Genomic DNA, 15,390 nt, shown 5'->3' with positions numbered 1-15,390 from the left:
ATGATAATATAGTCCATCCAAGACGATATCTTGGCATAATTAAAAGTCGAGTCTCGTTTCTAATTGGAAATGGAAACCTTTATTGACATCAGCCCAGAAGTTAAGTGGCTTCGGTGAGAAGACTTCAAAGTATATGAGGATAAATGTGACCCGTAGTTACCTCAATACTAATTGATATTTCTGTGTTCCTTGTTGTCATTGATTTGTTCTATTTATGTGCGGCCCGATTGGGTTTTTCTTCTTGTATTCGAGTAACTCAGAAATCATTATGTCAATAAGGTTTAAAAGGATTTGGATACAGACAATAAAAAGAGAGAGGCTCTGTGACTAAGGGAAATTAAAGGGGGAGTGGAGTCAGAAGTAGTCCAGGCAGACAATGTGCTGGATTACGATAGAGATAAGGAGATGGGAAGACAGACAATGGTTACTGAAGAGAATGGGAAGACAAAGTGAGCCAGCAGAGAGCACAGATATAAAGACTACCAACTACTTAGAGTGAAATTGAGCTGAAACCATGTCTATTCTCAAAAACAACTTCAACTACGTAGTTCAGTTAAACATAGGCAGAAGATTCACTCATTATATATAAGGACTAATTGTACAATTAAAAGCCATGCTACTTAATATTAAGATTTAACTAACAGCAGTGTGAAGTGGCATTTTGGGCATTGAATAATTACAAGATAAGTAATTAATGTGAGAGTTTTTCCACTGCAGGTAAATATGCCTTTGCTCTTTGAGGCGTGTAAAAGTAGCTATCACTTCCAGTTTCTGCATCGACTTTAAGATGTAAAATAAAACTTAAAGAGAGAGCGGCTGTACACAAAAATCCCCGCTCATTGTGGAGCTTCACACCACATGTGCATATAAATATATGTCTGTATGATCCTTGAATCATGTGTGGTCACATCACTAAGCCCGCTAAGAGGTTAGAGCATCTGGAAGGAAGGAAAGAAGGAAGGAAGTCTTCAAAAGAAAACGCAGTTTTATGTCACACTTAATGTTGTATGTCACATTTAAGTTGTTTTAACAATTTAAAAATCTCATGTTGACACTTTTAAAACACTGCAACCATATGTTTTGTAAAAGCTCTTGAAAACCCAGCTCTTCCAAGAGCATCTTCTGTCCTAGCACTTACCCTCCCCCCTCTCCTTCTGCACTTGGATCCACCTCTGCACTCTCACCCTCTATCAGTCCACTGTTCCTATCTAGTGGATTTGTTTCCAAGACTACTTCTTCGTAGCTTATTCCTCTTTTGCAAATCGCTTTGGATAAAAGCGTCTGCTAAATGCTTATATGTAAATGTGAATGAGTCGGTTATAAGGTTGCTGATTCTGAGTTGTGTCAGATGGCTGACTGGGCACAGGACAGTGCTGCTTGTTTCCAATGTAAAACCAATAATCACATTCACCATCCTTCCACAAATGTAACCATGTGTTTCTGTATCCACGACAACAGCTATAAAAGATCTTATTTTTACCCCAAACCACTGTCTTTTATCTAAACTTAAACTTGCAGTTTTTGCGCAGAAACAGAACCGTACTGCAACTGTCCTCAGTGTTTTTTATTATTGTTACCATGACAATGGTCCAATACGGCTGATGCTCATGTGTTCCTATGGGAATAAACCATTACATCCTAGGTTTGGAACAAGCCATCCATATGGTCCAAAATGACATCAAACATATGACAATTTACAGCCAAAAAAAGAGTGTGTTTGCATTTATGGTTCATGGAAACCCTGTCACATGACAATCTTCTCGTTTAAAAAAAAAAAAGAAAGAAATATTAATATCTTGTGTCACCCTTTAATCCTTATTTGACTTCCTCATCCCCCGTCTTTTAAACCATTTGTCCTTCCCCTTATGCACCACAGCCAGTTATAACGTTCACACATATTCACATTTAGCTTCATTTGTTGTCAACAGACTGTAACGTGGTGCAAATAAATAGCGGTGTAGTGTTGCTAACAGGCAACACCGGTGAGTTACGCAGCAGCACCTATAGCTTGTACCCAGATGGCTTGAGTTTATCTAAACGAGTCTTACAATTAAGCAGCCCTCTGTTTGCGAATAGCTCCATCATAAAGTTTAATGACAAGTTATGGATCCCTATCATCTTTTAATGCTTTTACTAAATCATTCATTGCAAGAGGTGCGGCAGGTGAGATGCATCTGCGATCTGGAAACATTAAATCAGCCGCTCTTCTTCATTTCGCTCTGTGCATCCTAAACACAAAGGCTCCATCAGTGTTTGTTGTTGGGTAAAAAAATCTTGGCTTCGGTGTCAGCCAGCAGGGCTTGTTTGTGCTCAGAATATCAGATTACAGTAACATATGCCAAATTGCCTTCTGCTTTGTGCCAATGCATGCTGCTACTTTATAGGGCAAAGTTCCATTGTGTACTGAGAACCATCTGACAAGTCGTAACCTCTGTGATTTGCAGGCCCCCGTCACTTAAAATGACCTGCAACACATACAAATTTGAAAAATGTAGTGGTAAAGAAAATGTGTCGCATAGCATGTTATTATCATGCTAACCCACCAACCTTGTCATATATCCAAAGTATTACAGTATGTAAAGGGTTTTTGTAGCATTAAGTCCCATTCAGGCTCCATTTTTCACGATACCTCTGTGCTTCTATTACGTTTATCGGTATGGACATTTACACAATACTTCCTCTAGAGGGCAGTGCCGGGTACCAAGTTGCGGGCATCAACAAACATGGCAAACCATTAAAAAGGGTTATTTTTATTGTGCTTGATCCAAAATAGACTGAAACGCAAGCAGATTTAGTGGCGGTGGAATGTAAGACCGCTTAATGTAAGTCGTCCCAATAGTGGGGAATATTACTTTTTCAATTATTTCCCTATGTCCGCCACAACTTTTGACAACTAGCTTCGTCGGATAGCCCGTCGATTAAAAACATAGCATGCCAGTGAGTGAAGCGGAGCCTGAACGGAGAAACCAGCCAGAGCATGCGTTCAAGCGGAAGCTTATACAATGTAGATTTGAGCGGCGACAAACTGGAATTTCACAGATTTCACACGCAACCAGGCACCGATTGGACAATGATAACTATCGTCCACTCATGCTATGTCAGCCTCAAACCTTTTACACATAGAGGTATTGAGCTCTCGAAGTAACACCGTTATCACCCAACGTTAAAATACAGCGGTGTAAATAAGAGGCAGATTTATTCCTAATAAGATAATTTGCTCTCTCATCATCCTCCTCTTCCTCACATATACGTCATACACTGGCATAGTGAAATTAGATTAAGATGGAGAGACACAGAGATATTTGATTAATTTTATTTTGTTATATGTTTCATTTCCTACGGTCCAAATTCTCGCACATACCCTGGTATATACAGTAGAACAGTATTTCTGATTTTTCTTCAAGTACATGTACCACAATTTGAGAACCATGGTGCTATGATGTATCGTTTATTTTAGTTGATGATTTAGATGATTTAGCTGCCTGTTTAGTTGCTTCCTAGTGGCTAACTTCTACTTTCACCCTACTTCCGAGGCTTCACTTTGTAAACCGGAAGACTCCATCCTTTTTTTTTATACAGTCGATGACACAGATGCGGTAGAAATCCATCTTTCTGGTATTCAAAAGCCACCGTGGTTTTGTGAGGTGCTTGGAGGAGGCCTCCTTTTATTCCATTCTGCAGTGTCACCATGAGACGTCACTGATTCATACACAGGACGTGTAACGGCACATTAGATGTCTATATTGTTCTTAAATGTCTCTTGTGTTCAGAATAGTCACTGACTGGGTTATGTCGCCGCACGGATGACATGTAGCCATCCCTCACTCCATTTCTCTCTTTCTCATTCTCTGCCCTTAACCCCTTAAAGTTGCACGATTTTCTTGATTTGTGTCTGGATAATCCTCCTAAGGGATTTGGTGGGTGATCAGTGCAGGAGGGGCTGACAGTGTGAGGACACTGTTGGCTGTTCCATTTAGTCTATGAAATGAAATCACACTTATCACTGTCTGTTATAGTGTACGACAGCAGCACATCCATCCACCTGTCTGTGTATCAATCCGCTGCCTGTAATTTATAGATGATTCATCTGCTATATTGACACTGATGTGGGTTTTCACTGTGTCAGGATGCCAAAATAAACGACTTTTGTTTTTAGCATTTTTTTTCACTTGTGAAGCCACAGTAGCAGAATAAAAAGAAGACAAATAGTTCTCACTCCTTGTCTGAGAAAATATACCAGGTCTAAAATGTAGTGCAATCATCCATTCAATCTGTACTAATTCATTCCCTGCAAAGACCAATATATTCTGTGTTGTCATGATTACACATAATTCCAGTTATCTCTCACACAAGCTAATGCAGAAACATTGCACGACATGTTCCTTGCCTTGTGCCCTTTTGACGAGATTCATTTGAAAATTAAGCGAAAAAGCCATTTTGTTTCTGTCAGACCTCCTTCCCTTGTCTGCACTACAGAGAAACAAGCAGCCTCATCTCCAAAATGATGCTCCAAATTATCTTATGAATCTCAAACAGGGCACACACTGGAATTCAGATTTCACCACCGAATAAAAAGGGGACTTATTGAGTCACTTTTCATGTTTTAAAAATGATATATTTCTTGTTTTTATTGTCAAATTGCACAACGATGATGGTGGGAGGAAACCGGAGAGGCCGGAGGAAACCCATGCAGACACGGAGAGAACACCTCCTTGCTGTGAGGCAACCGTGCTGACCGCTACTAACCACTACACCACCGTGCACTTGACATGAAGCATGTTTTTTTTCGTCATGTATTATTCAGCAGTGCATTATTAAAAGACTCTTAGGTTCATAGGCTTATAACTACCACGCTGTAACCACACGATGACCGTGGACGTTTTCATTTAAAATGTTTTGCATGTGCTGATGCGGCCGCCTCTCGTTGCTCATCATAACAGGGCGTGTAATAGAGTTTGGCATGAGGTTGAATCCCTTGCACAATCCCTGAGAACAAAGGCACCAAAATCACCCATGTATCCCAAGATGAGTCACTCCTGTGACTGATTGTCTCTCCTAAGTTTTTACTTTATACCAACGCCACAGTCAACTCTATAATGAGTTGGCAGCTGCCTACAGTCATACATCTCTAGTATTGAGGTACATTATATTTCAGAATTACAGTATTAAGCAAAAATGAAAGGGAGAGGGAGAGAGAGAATGTGTCTGTGTGTGAGTTTGTATTAAGTACCTCTTTAGGACCTTTTCTGCCACAAACACTAACCTTATCAGGACCAGTAGTCCCTCCGAGACCAAAACCTGGACCAAAACCTATCCCTAGCACCTAGCCTAGTTTATGTTGTCCAAATGAATGGAAGTCAGTGTATTGTCCCAAGAATAATAGATGAGCAAACCTGTGTGTGTGTGTGTGTGTGTGTGTGTGTGTGTGCAATGGTATTAATGTGATGAATTCCATTTTTTCTATTTCATAAAAAAGACAAATCTGTGTATTTTAATACCTTTCCAAGTTAAGACCATTTGTCTCTACAGTACCAACTAAATGTGAACATTAAGTTTGCTGCTCATAAAACAAAAACAGTGTAGCACAGACCAAGTTCCATTTATTGGACATCACTGGTCTCAATGTTCTGTATCTTTGACCTCCACCTCTGCTGCTGCTGCTGGTCCCCCCATTTGGTAACACAATGCAAGCTACGTGGGTGCTTTTGTCCTTTTTCGCTTTTTTCTCATTACATCCTCTCCAGAGCTATGTTATTTTTAATTAATCACATTCAAATCTTTCCTCGCTCAGGTAAAAACAAGTGATGCATGAAGGAGGTGGATGTTTCGCAAACTGTACACTCTTCTCTCCAAAGTGCACGCTCAATAATTGATCGCGAGGACTCGCTTTTATAACATATAGGGGAGCAAATCGTTGGTTGTAGGACAGAAGGGATGTTAAAAATATCTTCTGCCTCTTGAATTTTATATTCTTTCACTCTCACACTAAAGTTGGCAGGGAGAAAGCACGGAGGAACAAATGAATCAAACATGAATCCTTTTCATTCAACTTTAATGCCACTGAAATTGTATTTATTTCTTTAGTGTTGCCGGCGATGTTTGTGTTTGTGAGAACATGATTTTATGATTTGCATTTGTTGGGGGATAGCGAATGAAACTAAACTCAACTTTCAGACGCTTACATTCTCGCGTTGCCAATAGGAACAGTTGAGGGGTTGACTGGAAGAAAGTTGGTCGAAACAGTGCCTGAAATTGAATGTAGATGACGGTCTGTGTGCTGATACATCTGTTTGCTAAACAGGCGAGTGGGGGGATTAGTTCTGCTCCAGATACTGTCACATAATACTTAAGTGCCACTGTGCATTCTCAGAGCCACACTGCACTGTAAACCCTGCCTACAGCAATTACATACACACACTGGCAGACATGTAAAAACCTGTAACTGAAAACAGGGAGGTCAAGAGTCTAAAACCTGCTCTTTCACGGATTTAGTTATCACTCCAAATAACTGGACTTGTTTCATTTAAATAGGAAGTATGAACAGTGTTATGACATCAGAAATCACCTCATAAACATAACTAGGCACCAAACGTGCTACAGTTATGCCCGCTTACAAACTCTATTATTGTTGATGGACCTGATTAGGCACCATTCTCATGACCATTCACAAATCAAGAACTGGGAAGTGATAAATCAGATAACAGATACTACATTTTTCCAATGTAGGAACCCTACAGTTTCCCCTAAATGACCGGGATACTGCAACTACCCATGTATTTTCACAGTTTTGCATAGTAATACTATTCATTTTGAGAGTAATCTCATGGGACCTTGACTTAAATATCTTATATCTTGTTATTTATGTTTGGGCAAATTTGGTCTGTATAGGTTTTGTGACCATCTAAAAAAAAAAAAAATACTACACTACTTATTCATCATTTTTTATATTTGCAATGTCAGGTTCCATGTTTGCAGATGAATGAATAACTTTTTCTAGAATTTCAATTTATCCACGTTAGCTACAGTGTCACGTGTCTGCAGGGAACCACATACTGTGCATATGGGCGGCACTGTATGTTTTTGGATGCAATGAAACATGTCAATATAAAGCACATTGGAGCTCAGATCTCTTTAGGAAGTGGTGCATCCAGCTGTTTGCAGTAAAGTTGCATTTTAATTTAAAGCATTTGAATAGTATATTCTGTACAAACATGACATACGTTTTCCAAGTTTCTCAGAAGACACTCAATAGTGACTTTCTTTCTTTCTTTTCTTGGCTGCATTAGCGTAGGGTACTGAGAGGATTTCATTCCTACATTAGGATTCAAGAAGCAAAGACAAGAGCATAAGGGTCCCTCATTTATTCTGATGATCACATCCTCCTGTGTAATCTTATTTGAGGAGCGTTTAGCGACGCTTGTTCGGCTGTGCTATTTATATCCCGCTGAATTACACTTTCGACGTTCGCTGCAGATGTTCTTGTCGAATGTGATGTTTTCCCGCCTCTATCTTTTGACGTGAAGCGAACGCACAAAAGCAGTGTAGCATTCATGCGTGCATACACACACACACACACACACACACACACAAATGCTGCTCATGTTCATATGCTGTGCTCTTTCTTTAACTTTTCCGGTTGACTTGAACCAAACAGATGGAGCGAGTCAATGCTTGGTTGTCATTACGTCGCGCGAGTACAGTCAACCAGCTAGAAATGGAGGGATAGTGAAACCCCCATAGGCAGAAGCCCCAATCCTGAAAAGCAACATTTTAGCCATGATTTAATTCCCAGATGTTGTGTCATAAATGGTGAGTAAGAGTTTATAACTCTCCCTGGAGGTTCACATGTCTTTAATTTAACTAACCAGTGTTTTTATAATCGATTCATCTGTGGATTATCTGTTTGGTCCATAAAATGTCAGAAACATGTCGATCACTGTTTCCTAAACCTCCAACTGATGATGCTTTCAAATGTCTTGTTTTGTTCACAAAACAAAAATGACTCAGTTTAAATGGTTTCTTATGTGATGATTGTATATAAACCAGAAAATACTCACATTTAAGAGGCTAAAGCAATCTGAGAGTTTGTATTAATTATTTAAAAAAAACACTCAAACTGATTGACAATTTATTTTCTAATTGAATATTCATCAATTCATTTGTAGTCTTGCATTAACTTGTCCATTAGAGCTTGTTTCCGAGATTCATTCATGGCGTTCAGTGTAGAGTAACAGTGGCGGATACAATCATACAAATAGAAAAATCTGTGTATGTTTGCCAAGAGCAGTTAGTTTCTACTGCCAAATCTGGACATCCTTGCTTCAACCACAGCAACATAAACACAATCCATCATCCATCCACCTTCTAAAAACACAGTTTAAAAACATGCTCTGTTGCCCTTTGTGTTTCCCAGCCCGGCTGGAACTGCGGGGCTTTGTGTGACATTTACCGAGAATCAATGCTGTGTGCCGTGGACTGTGTTGTCCCACTGAGACGCACCGCTGTGCCACAAAGGTTGGAGAGCAACACTGTAAAGTGTTTCAGTCCTAATGATGCTGGTACTGATACAGCAGAGACCAACAGTATGTCACACATTGGCAGCTTGTAAACAAATATGAAAGAGAAAGGGAAGAAGAGAGTATTCCTCCTTCATCTTGTCTTGATAGGAGTGAAGCTTTTCGTGACCTATACCTATTGACTTGTCACAGATGGAAACATTCATCATCTACATGAGGCAAACATTTTTCATATGTACAATATTTAAAGGCAAAAGGTAGTATATCTAAAGTAATATGAATAGCTAAACAAGCATGACCTCATATAGTATTATTGGGGTCATGGTACTTATTGATTGTTGTTTCAGCTCCCGCACTTTCATCACAATCGCAATCCTGTCGATCAAAGCTGTGACATACAAACACTAGCTTCTAAAGGCCAACACTTGTGTCAGAACAAATATGAGATGCCTTCACTAATGGTTTATGGATTTATTTTTATTTTTAAATTAATTATTCCATAATTAAAGCAGCAGTGCGTAACTTCTAGTGATGTCTTCCAGTACTGTGAGCGAAACCAAAGAGGAGGGACAAGGATTTTTTTTTACTTTACTTAACTACAAGTAAAAGTACTGATCTAAAGTGTACTCAAGTTAAAGTAAAAAAAAAAGTAGCTTGTAGTTAAATGTACTCAGGGTAAAAGTTACTTAGTTACTCTTTCTTTTTCGTGTCATCCCACATCTCACATGAGTTGTTCTTACTTAAAGGCAAACCTTTACAAATTAAAGTGCTGACAAAATAAACTATGTGAACATATAATGTATCAGGCAAAATGGGTCAAAAGTCACATTTTTGACATTCAGCTGTCTTAATCATCCACTGCCAAAGTTTCCGGTGCATGATTTAATTTATTTAATTTTTTAAAAACATTTTTAAAAAAATTTTCCTCAAGCAATTTAAAATGTAGTGAAGTATAGTACTTATATACAAAAAATATATAAGTAAAAAAGTACACAAAAAACCTACTCAATTAAAGTAATGCAAGTAAATGTAATTCATTACTTTCCACTTCTGGTAAAGGTTGCATATTTTATTCTGGTATCTTACAAATAATCGCTGCAAGAAGCTTTTAACACAGAAGTGAAAAATGTGACATTTCAACATGCACTTGTTTCACTCCTTTAAATGGCATTAATGGTGCAGCTAAGGACAGTCACTGTGCAGATGTGTGTGCGTGTGCTAGGACACAGTGAGTCTGTGCCCGGCAGCCTGTAGTGCATGAATTTACAAAGTTTTTCTGAGGGGATTCTAATGACCCGTCGTCCTGTGTGGGAGCTTCACTGCAGTTGCAGCACACACTGTGACTTGGACAGCTGTGATTGATATAGTTGGCTTTACACAGTGACAGAGCCTGGTATTTTGTGTGCATATTGCTCACACTGTTCAGTTCCCCCCGCCCGAAAGAAGCCGCGTAGACGAAGAATGGAGCTGACCGTGGTGCTGAAATCAGCTGAGTGACAGCCTAAATCAAGCGTCTCCCTGGCTTCCCTCCTTCAATGACTTTGTAAGGACAAGCTTTTTAGGGTGAGCTTTTAATTGACTCCTTCATCGTGGGCTTGTTTCCGTGTCACTGAGACCAATGAGTGTGAGGTTAATTTTTTTTTTGGTGTGTGTGTGAGGGCGTTTCATTTTGCTAGGCAGAGACATGGTGCAACATGACAGACGGAACATTGGTACTCAACCATCAAATGATGTAATCCTTTTGAAATGCTATGGATTTAGCCACTTGGTTATGTAATCAATAAATATCAACGTCAATATAACATATTAGTTTGTTTGTTTTTGTTTGTTTAATCACTTTGGTGCAGGGACATTAGCATTTTTGTTTTTCATGACAAATTAACATCCAGTATTTCATGATGTTCAGTGATTCAAATTGTTGTGGAAGAAGCAGTGTTTAACTTTTTCATTACTTTACAGGCTCGTTCATCTCAGAAGAATGTGGTTAGGAGATATTGGCATAAGTATATACATCAAATAATCCTCCAAACTGAGATGAAAGTCGACTTAGCTGTATAAGGATAGCAGTGTATGTGTTGTGGTGAGTGGAAATTTGACTCTTTCAAGTGACTTGTGGTTGGGAATCATGTTCATCCTAGGTCAGACATGTCCTGACCCACCTGTAAAAAACAAATTTTGACAGCAAATTAGTCAAAACCATCTTCAAATTATACCTGGAGATTAACTTGACCCATTGAGCGTTTCTCCGCGTGTATGTGACTTTGTATTCGAGGTGATAGGGCCTCACACTCACTTTGAAGATTCGGAAATAAGTCCTTACATCAGTCTGATGGTGAAAGACTGAGAATGAGTGTGGCTCTTTAATGCAGGCTTAATTTACATGTTAAAGTTGATGAAGGAGAAGAAGGTGACCCAGACACTAATTTACATTTTACTTATGCTCGACATCACTTCACCCGACCACTTAACTTGCACGTCTTTGAGGTTTCCACAGCTTTTGCGGCAAACTGTGGGACTGATCTTTTAATAGGAGAGAAAACTCATTAAGATTCCTGTGGAATTATGGTTAAATTAATATTTGTTAACTTTTCAGACAGTTTACTGCAATATTTCCAACACCTAATATGATTTGGACAAGTAAGGCAGCCATTTCCAACGAATAAATGTTTAACAAATGAATTACAAATTCATTTTAAGCATGTGGTATTTAATAAACCTTGAGTAAAAGGCTGGAAAAACAAATAAATATGTGGGCCCTGACTCTGTCCTGGGAATGACGACTGTGTAGCTGAGTGTAAAATGAATGAATGATTCTAGTGGAATTAATATTTTGCAGATTTATTGGCCAGACTGTCTTTTAAACAGCCTCAGTTTTGAGGCAGGACCTTTTGTACTGCTGCAGCTTCTTATTTAAATCTCATTTCAGCTGATTCATACTCTGAATTGAAAAGCAGACGCGTCTGTGTTACTCAGATCCTGCTCTGCCCCTGGCTTTCCTTGCTTTGAAGACAGTCAGATGAAGGCCAGGTTTTCGCTCGTCCGTTGCCGAATCCTCCAGAAAAGCCAGTCACAGTCAAATTTACTGTTCACATGTAATGTACACTGATGTACAACAATCACATGGCAGTGCTTATGTGGTACCCTAGGCCTATATGCTGAGCTCTGAGGTGGATTATGTTGTACTGGACACTAACAATCACAATCAAAGCTGCAAGTAGAAGAGAACCAAGAGGAGACAAGTGTTTGGGGCTGTGCCTTGTTGCTGAGTGGAGCATGTGGAGGCTGGGCAGCCGCGTCAGTGCCAGCTGGCTCCACTGCTCTCTGTGATAGCAAGGTTTGACATATGATGCAGCAAAAAAACATGCTGACTGGCTCTGGTAACCACCAACCATGTAAACAAATAAGGATGGATGTTTATCCGCCATGTGGGGAAATATTTTCTGGTTTAACGCCTCATGAATGCATGAGGCGTGTGTGTGTGTGTTTCAAACAACCTAATAAAACAGACTGGGTGGTCAAAGTCTGTAATGGCAGTCAGTGAAGGACGAGCTGTGATTAATCAATCTGGCTCGATGGGTTTTTATCGACAAAGCAAGTATTGGGATAACTTCAGCTCATATCCCTTTAATGTAGTGCATCAGGACTAATTTACTGCCAACTGCGACCTGTCCTCAAATATTGGTTGAATTGCAACAAAATCTGGTCCAGACATTCATGATCCACAGAGGATAAACCCTCAGGAGCTAGACATCAGCGTGTTGGGCAGGTGTGGGGAATGTTAGCATGATGGTTGTTTGTAAATTTTGAATGAATAAATGAAAGAGTGAAATTGATATGGATTGTATTTGTACGAATAAAGCACAAAACACACATAAAATACACAATAAATAGATCAAAAAACTGTTTTGTAAATCGTCACCATTGAAAAATGGTGTTTCAAACCTATTCATTTATTCAACATACTGCAGCTTTAAGTGACAGTTAAGGGTTAATGGAGGGTTAAGACATTAAGTCATCAAGGTGTCCTCTTACTTTTGTCCTAACCTCATGTCACCCCATTTTACAATGTAATAGCTTTAGTATTAGAAGTAGAGCGAATGACTGTCAGAAATCCATCCCAAGAGGTGGAGTTTTGGAGAGAAGCACATATGGATCAGTTTAAAAGAAAGAGGTACTTTTTAAAAAGAAAAGAAAAAAAAAAAGTTAATACAGTGACATTTTCAGCAAAAGCAGCCCCGTTCCTGGTACGTTAAAGGGAAAAGGAAAACAGGGGAAGACACCTTTCGTAAACTGTACTGTTGGGTTGTGTTGGGAAGTCAGTGTTCTTTTTTGTCCTGTATTTGAGCTTGAATTGGCGTAGAAATCTCTCATATAGACGTGTGCTATGCACTAATAAAGGAGCAAAGAACTGTCACGCAAAAAGGAAACAACTGTCTTAGATTTCATGATAAATTATGACTTCAAATGTGTCTTTTCTCAAAAGATGAATGAAACCTTATAGGGGCATAGGTTTGGTCCAAATGTTTGATAAAAACATCAAGATCCTTCGAGGAGAGTTCTTCATTTGTCTTACTTTTCAAATGATTGTTGTCTTCAATACCTCTACTGAACTGAGCTTCTTTCGCCAGATCTCAATCTAATTGTATATAAATGTATAATAATGCTACCTTCATGAACTTTATGAGGCGATTTTCTCTTCTGCTTCCCCCTGTTTGACACCAGCTCTGAGATGGAGCGCTGTTTCCACGTTGTTTCTCCCTGAAAATCCTCTTACTCCACACACACCCACATGCACACTCGCACAGGGACTCATATTCTCTCTCTCTCTCTCTCTCTCTCTCTCTCTTTCACACACACATACACAGCGTGGATTTGTTTTCTCTGTGATGAGAAGGATTATGGGATAAAGGAGGGAAGGCCACGGCAGTTTGGTTCAGTTTGGACCAAAGCTGCTTTTGGCAGCAGCAGCAGCAGCAGCAGCACAATGCCAAACACAGATGAACGTCAGGCGACACACTGGAGATCCACACGTCCGCTAACACCACGGTCTCTTTGTATTTGTATCACAAGTGGCCCTCATTGTGATTCTGAAGTGCCAGTGAAGCTGTTCTGATGATTCCGTGGATGACTGAAGATCAGCAGAGACACAAGTGTCGGATGGCGGCAGAATTGAGAGGAGTCATAATTGGAGAGAGTGTTGAAATGCTTCTGAGGAGGACTTCAATATCAGCTGCTTTTTTGTGAGCATTGAAGGACCATTTCAATTCTCCCTCAGTGGAAGCTATGACATGAGTGATGTATTCAACCCATCAAGAGCAGAACATGGGGATCGATCGGCTGGATTCTTACGGCGATGACATCCTCATCTAGTATGCATTTTCACTTCTTTTAAAACTGTAACTCCCGATGTCCTGCAGAGGCAGGCTGCGAGAATATACTGTGTGGCGGGAATATTAGTCCGATTTTTGCACCGAATAACCCGGCAATCATTTTGTTAATCCCGTAGCTTTGCATCTGCTTGCTTGTCACAGATGTGAGGTCAGAAGAGTGAACTGGTCTTGATGAAACACGAGGAGGAAGGACACAGATGCTTAAATGCACTCTTTTCTCTGGCTTGATCTTTTGTAGCATTTGTGATTGTTTTTTGTGGAGTTGTGTTGAATATCTACCTACTATTTAATTACCTGAAGATGTTCATGAAGTTAGTTTGAGAGTCCATCTGTGCAGCTACTGTAGCAAACTTGGATTTCATTTTTTCTCCATGAACGTGAACACTCGTATCCCTGGTACGGAAATGTGTCATGTTTTCCTACAATCCACCCTCTGATGCCACATTTGGGCTTTTTACTTTTCTCAAAACCTAGTGGCATCATAATTCTTTCTCACCGCACACACGCATGCACACAATTTCGCAGAGCAACTGACCGTACCCACAGCCATTGATTGCCTATCTATGGAGCCAATGAGCCAGAAATTGGACCACGGTCAATTGCACTAAGCATGTGCCGCTTCACACTGCGCGCCACACGCAGAGAGTGTGAGCAACAGTAATCTAAGCAGAGCTGGGGAGAGCGTCACTCGTGAATCTTCAGAAAGTTCAACATTTCATGAATTCACCTTTGATGCAGTTCCGTTTGTTCAGCCTCTTTGTTTTCCTGTCATTTTAAATGCTTGTTTTTATAAAAAAACTACTTTCATTTATGATGCTTTTACTGTTGTTGTCCAATATATCCATCTAGACGTGTGATTTTTGACCAATATTTGACCAATACCTGTTCTGAGGACTGTACTGGCTCATCCCTAAAACAAACAAGGAGACAGTTTAGGAGGTTGTGATATGTGAGATATGATTTCTTAAGGGTTTTTTCTGTATCCTTAAGCACGTACCCAAAGACGAGCACAAATACGAACAAAATGAACACACATTGCGGAGACGATTTCCGAAAACGAATGGTCCTGGTTTGTCTGTATGTCCTGAAACCAAGTAAAACTACACCCGAATCAAGTGAATTCACAATTCCGAGTCATTTTCTTTAACACAAATGATCATCAAGGTTATTTTTCCCTCTTTTGATGTTTCAGCCATAAGAACAAGACGTCAGGCTGGCCACCTCCTAGCTTTGGCACGTGGGCCGGACTGCATGGGCCTCCGTACAGCTGGGACAGCATGAGCAGCACCAGAGACGAGCGTGACTGCCTCACCAAGTACGTATGATCGTAAACACCCAGCAATCAAACAGTTTCTGCAGTGGAATCTGGTTAGAACACGGGGCGCTGGAGAATTACAGTGCAGATTTATGTCTGTTTAGCATAATTATGAATCATAGTGAAAGCTCCTCATAAAGCGGTGCTCTAATGGTACCATGTTTTTCAA

At 39.9% G+C, this 15,390-nt stretch overlaps 1 protein-coding gene across 3 annotated transcripts in view; it reads left to right on the top strand.

Annotated features, from left to right (window-relative positions):
- LOC131446397 (FERM and PDZ domain-containing protein 4-like) overlaps positions 1–15,390 on the top strand; it is a 57,321-nt gene that overhangs the window by 21,096 nt on the left and 20,835 nt on the right. For 2 of the 3 annotated variants that reach the window (XM_058617591.1, XM_058617607.1), the window contains one exon: positions 15,099–15,221. In XM_058617591.1, the coding sequence (XP_058473574.1) occupies positions 15,099–15,221 (123 nt within the window). Of the gene's footprint in view, positions 1–13,470; positions 13,886–15,098; positions 15,222–15,390 lie in introns of those variants that run through there. The other variant, XM_058617599.1, reaches the window with a different exon arrangement.

This window comes from Solea solea, chromosome 2 (genome assembly GCF_958295425.1).
Source record: "Solea solea chromosome 2, fSolSol10.1, whole genome shotgun sequence".
Taxonomy (NCBI): Eukaryota; Metazoa; Chordata; class Actinopteri; order Pleuronectiformes; family Soleidae; genus Solea; species Solea solea.
The sequence above is the reverse complement of the archived record's forward strand: the minus strand, read 5'-3'. Positions and strand labels throughout refer to the sequence as shown.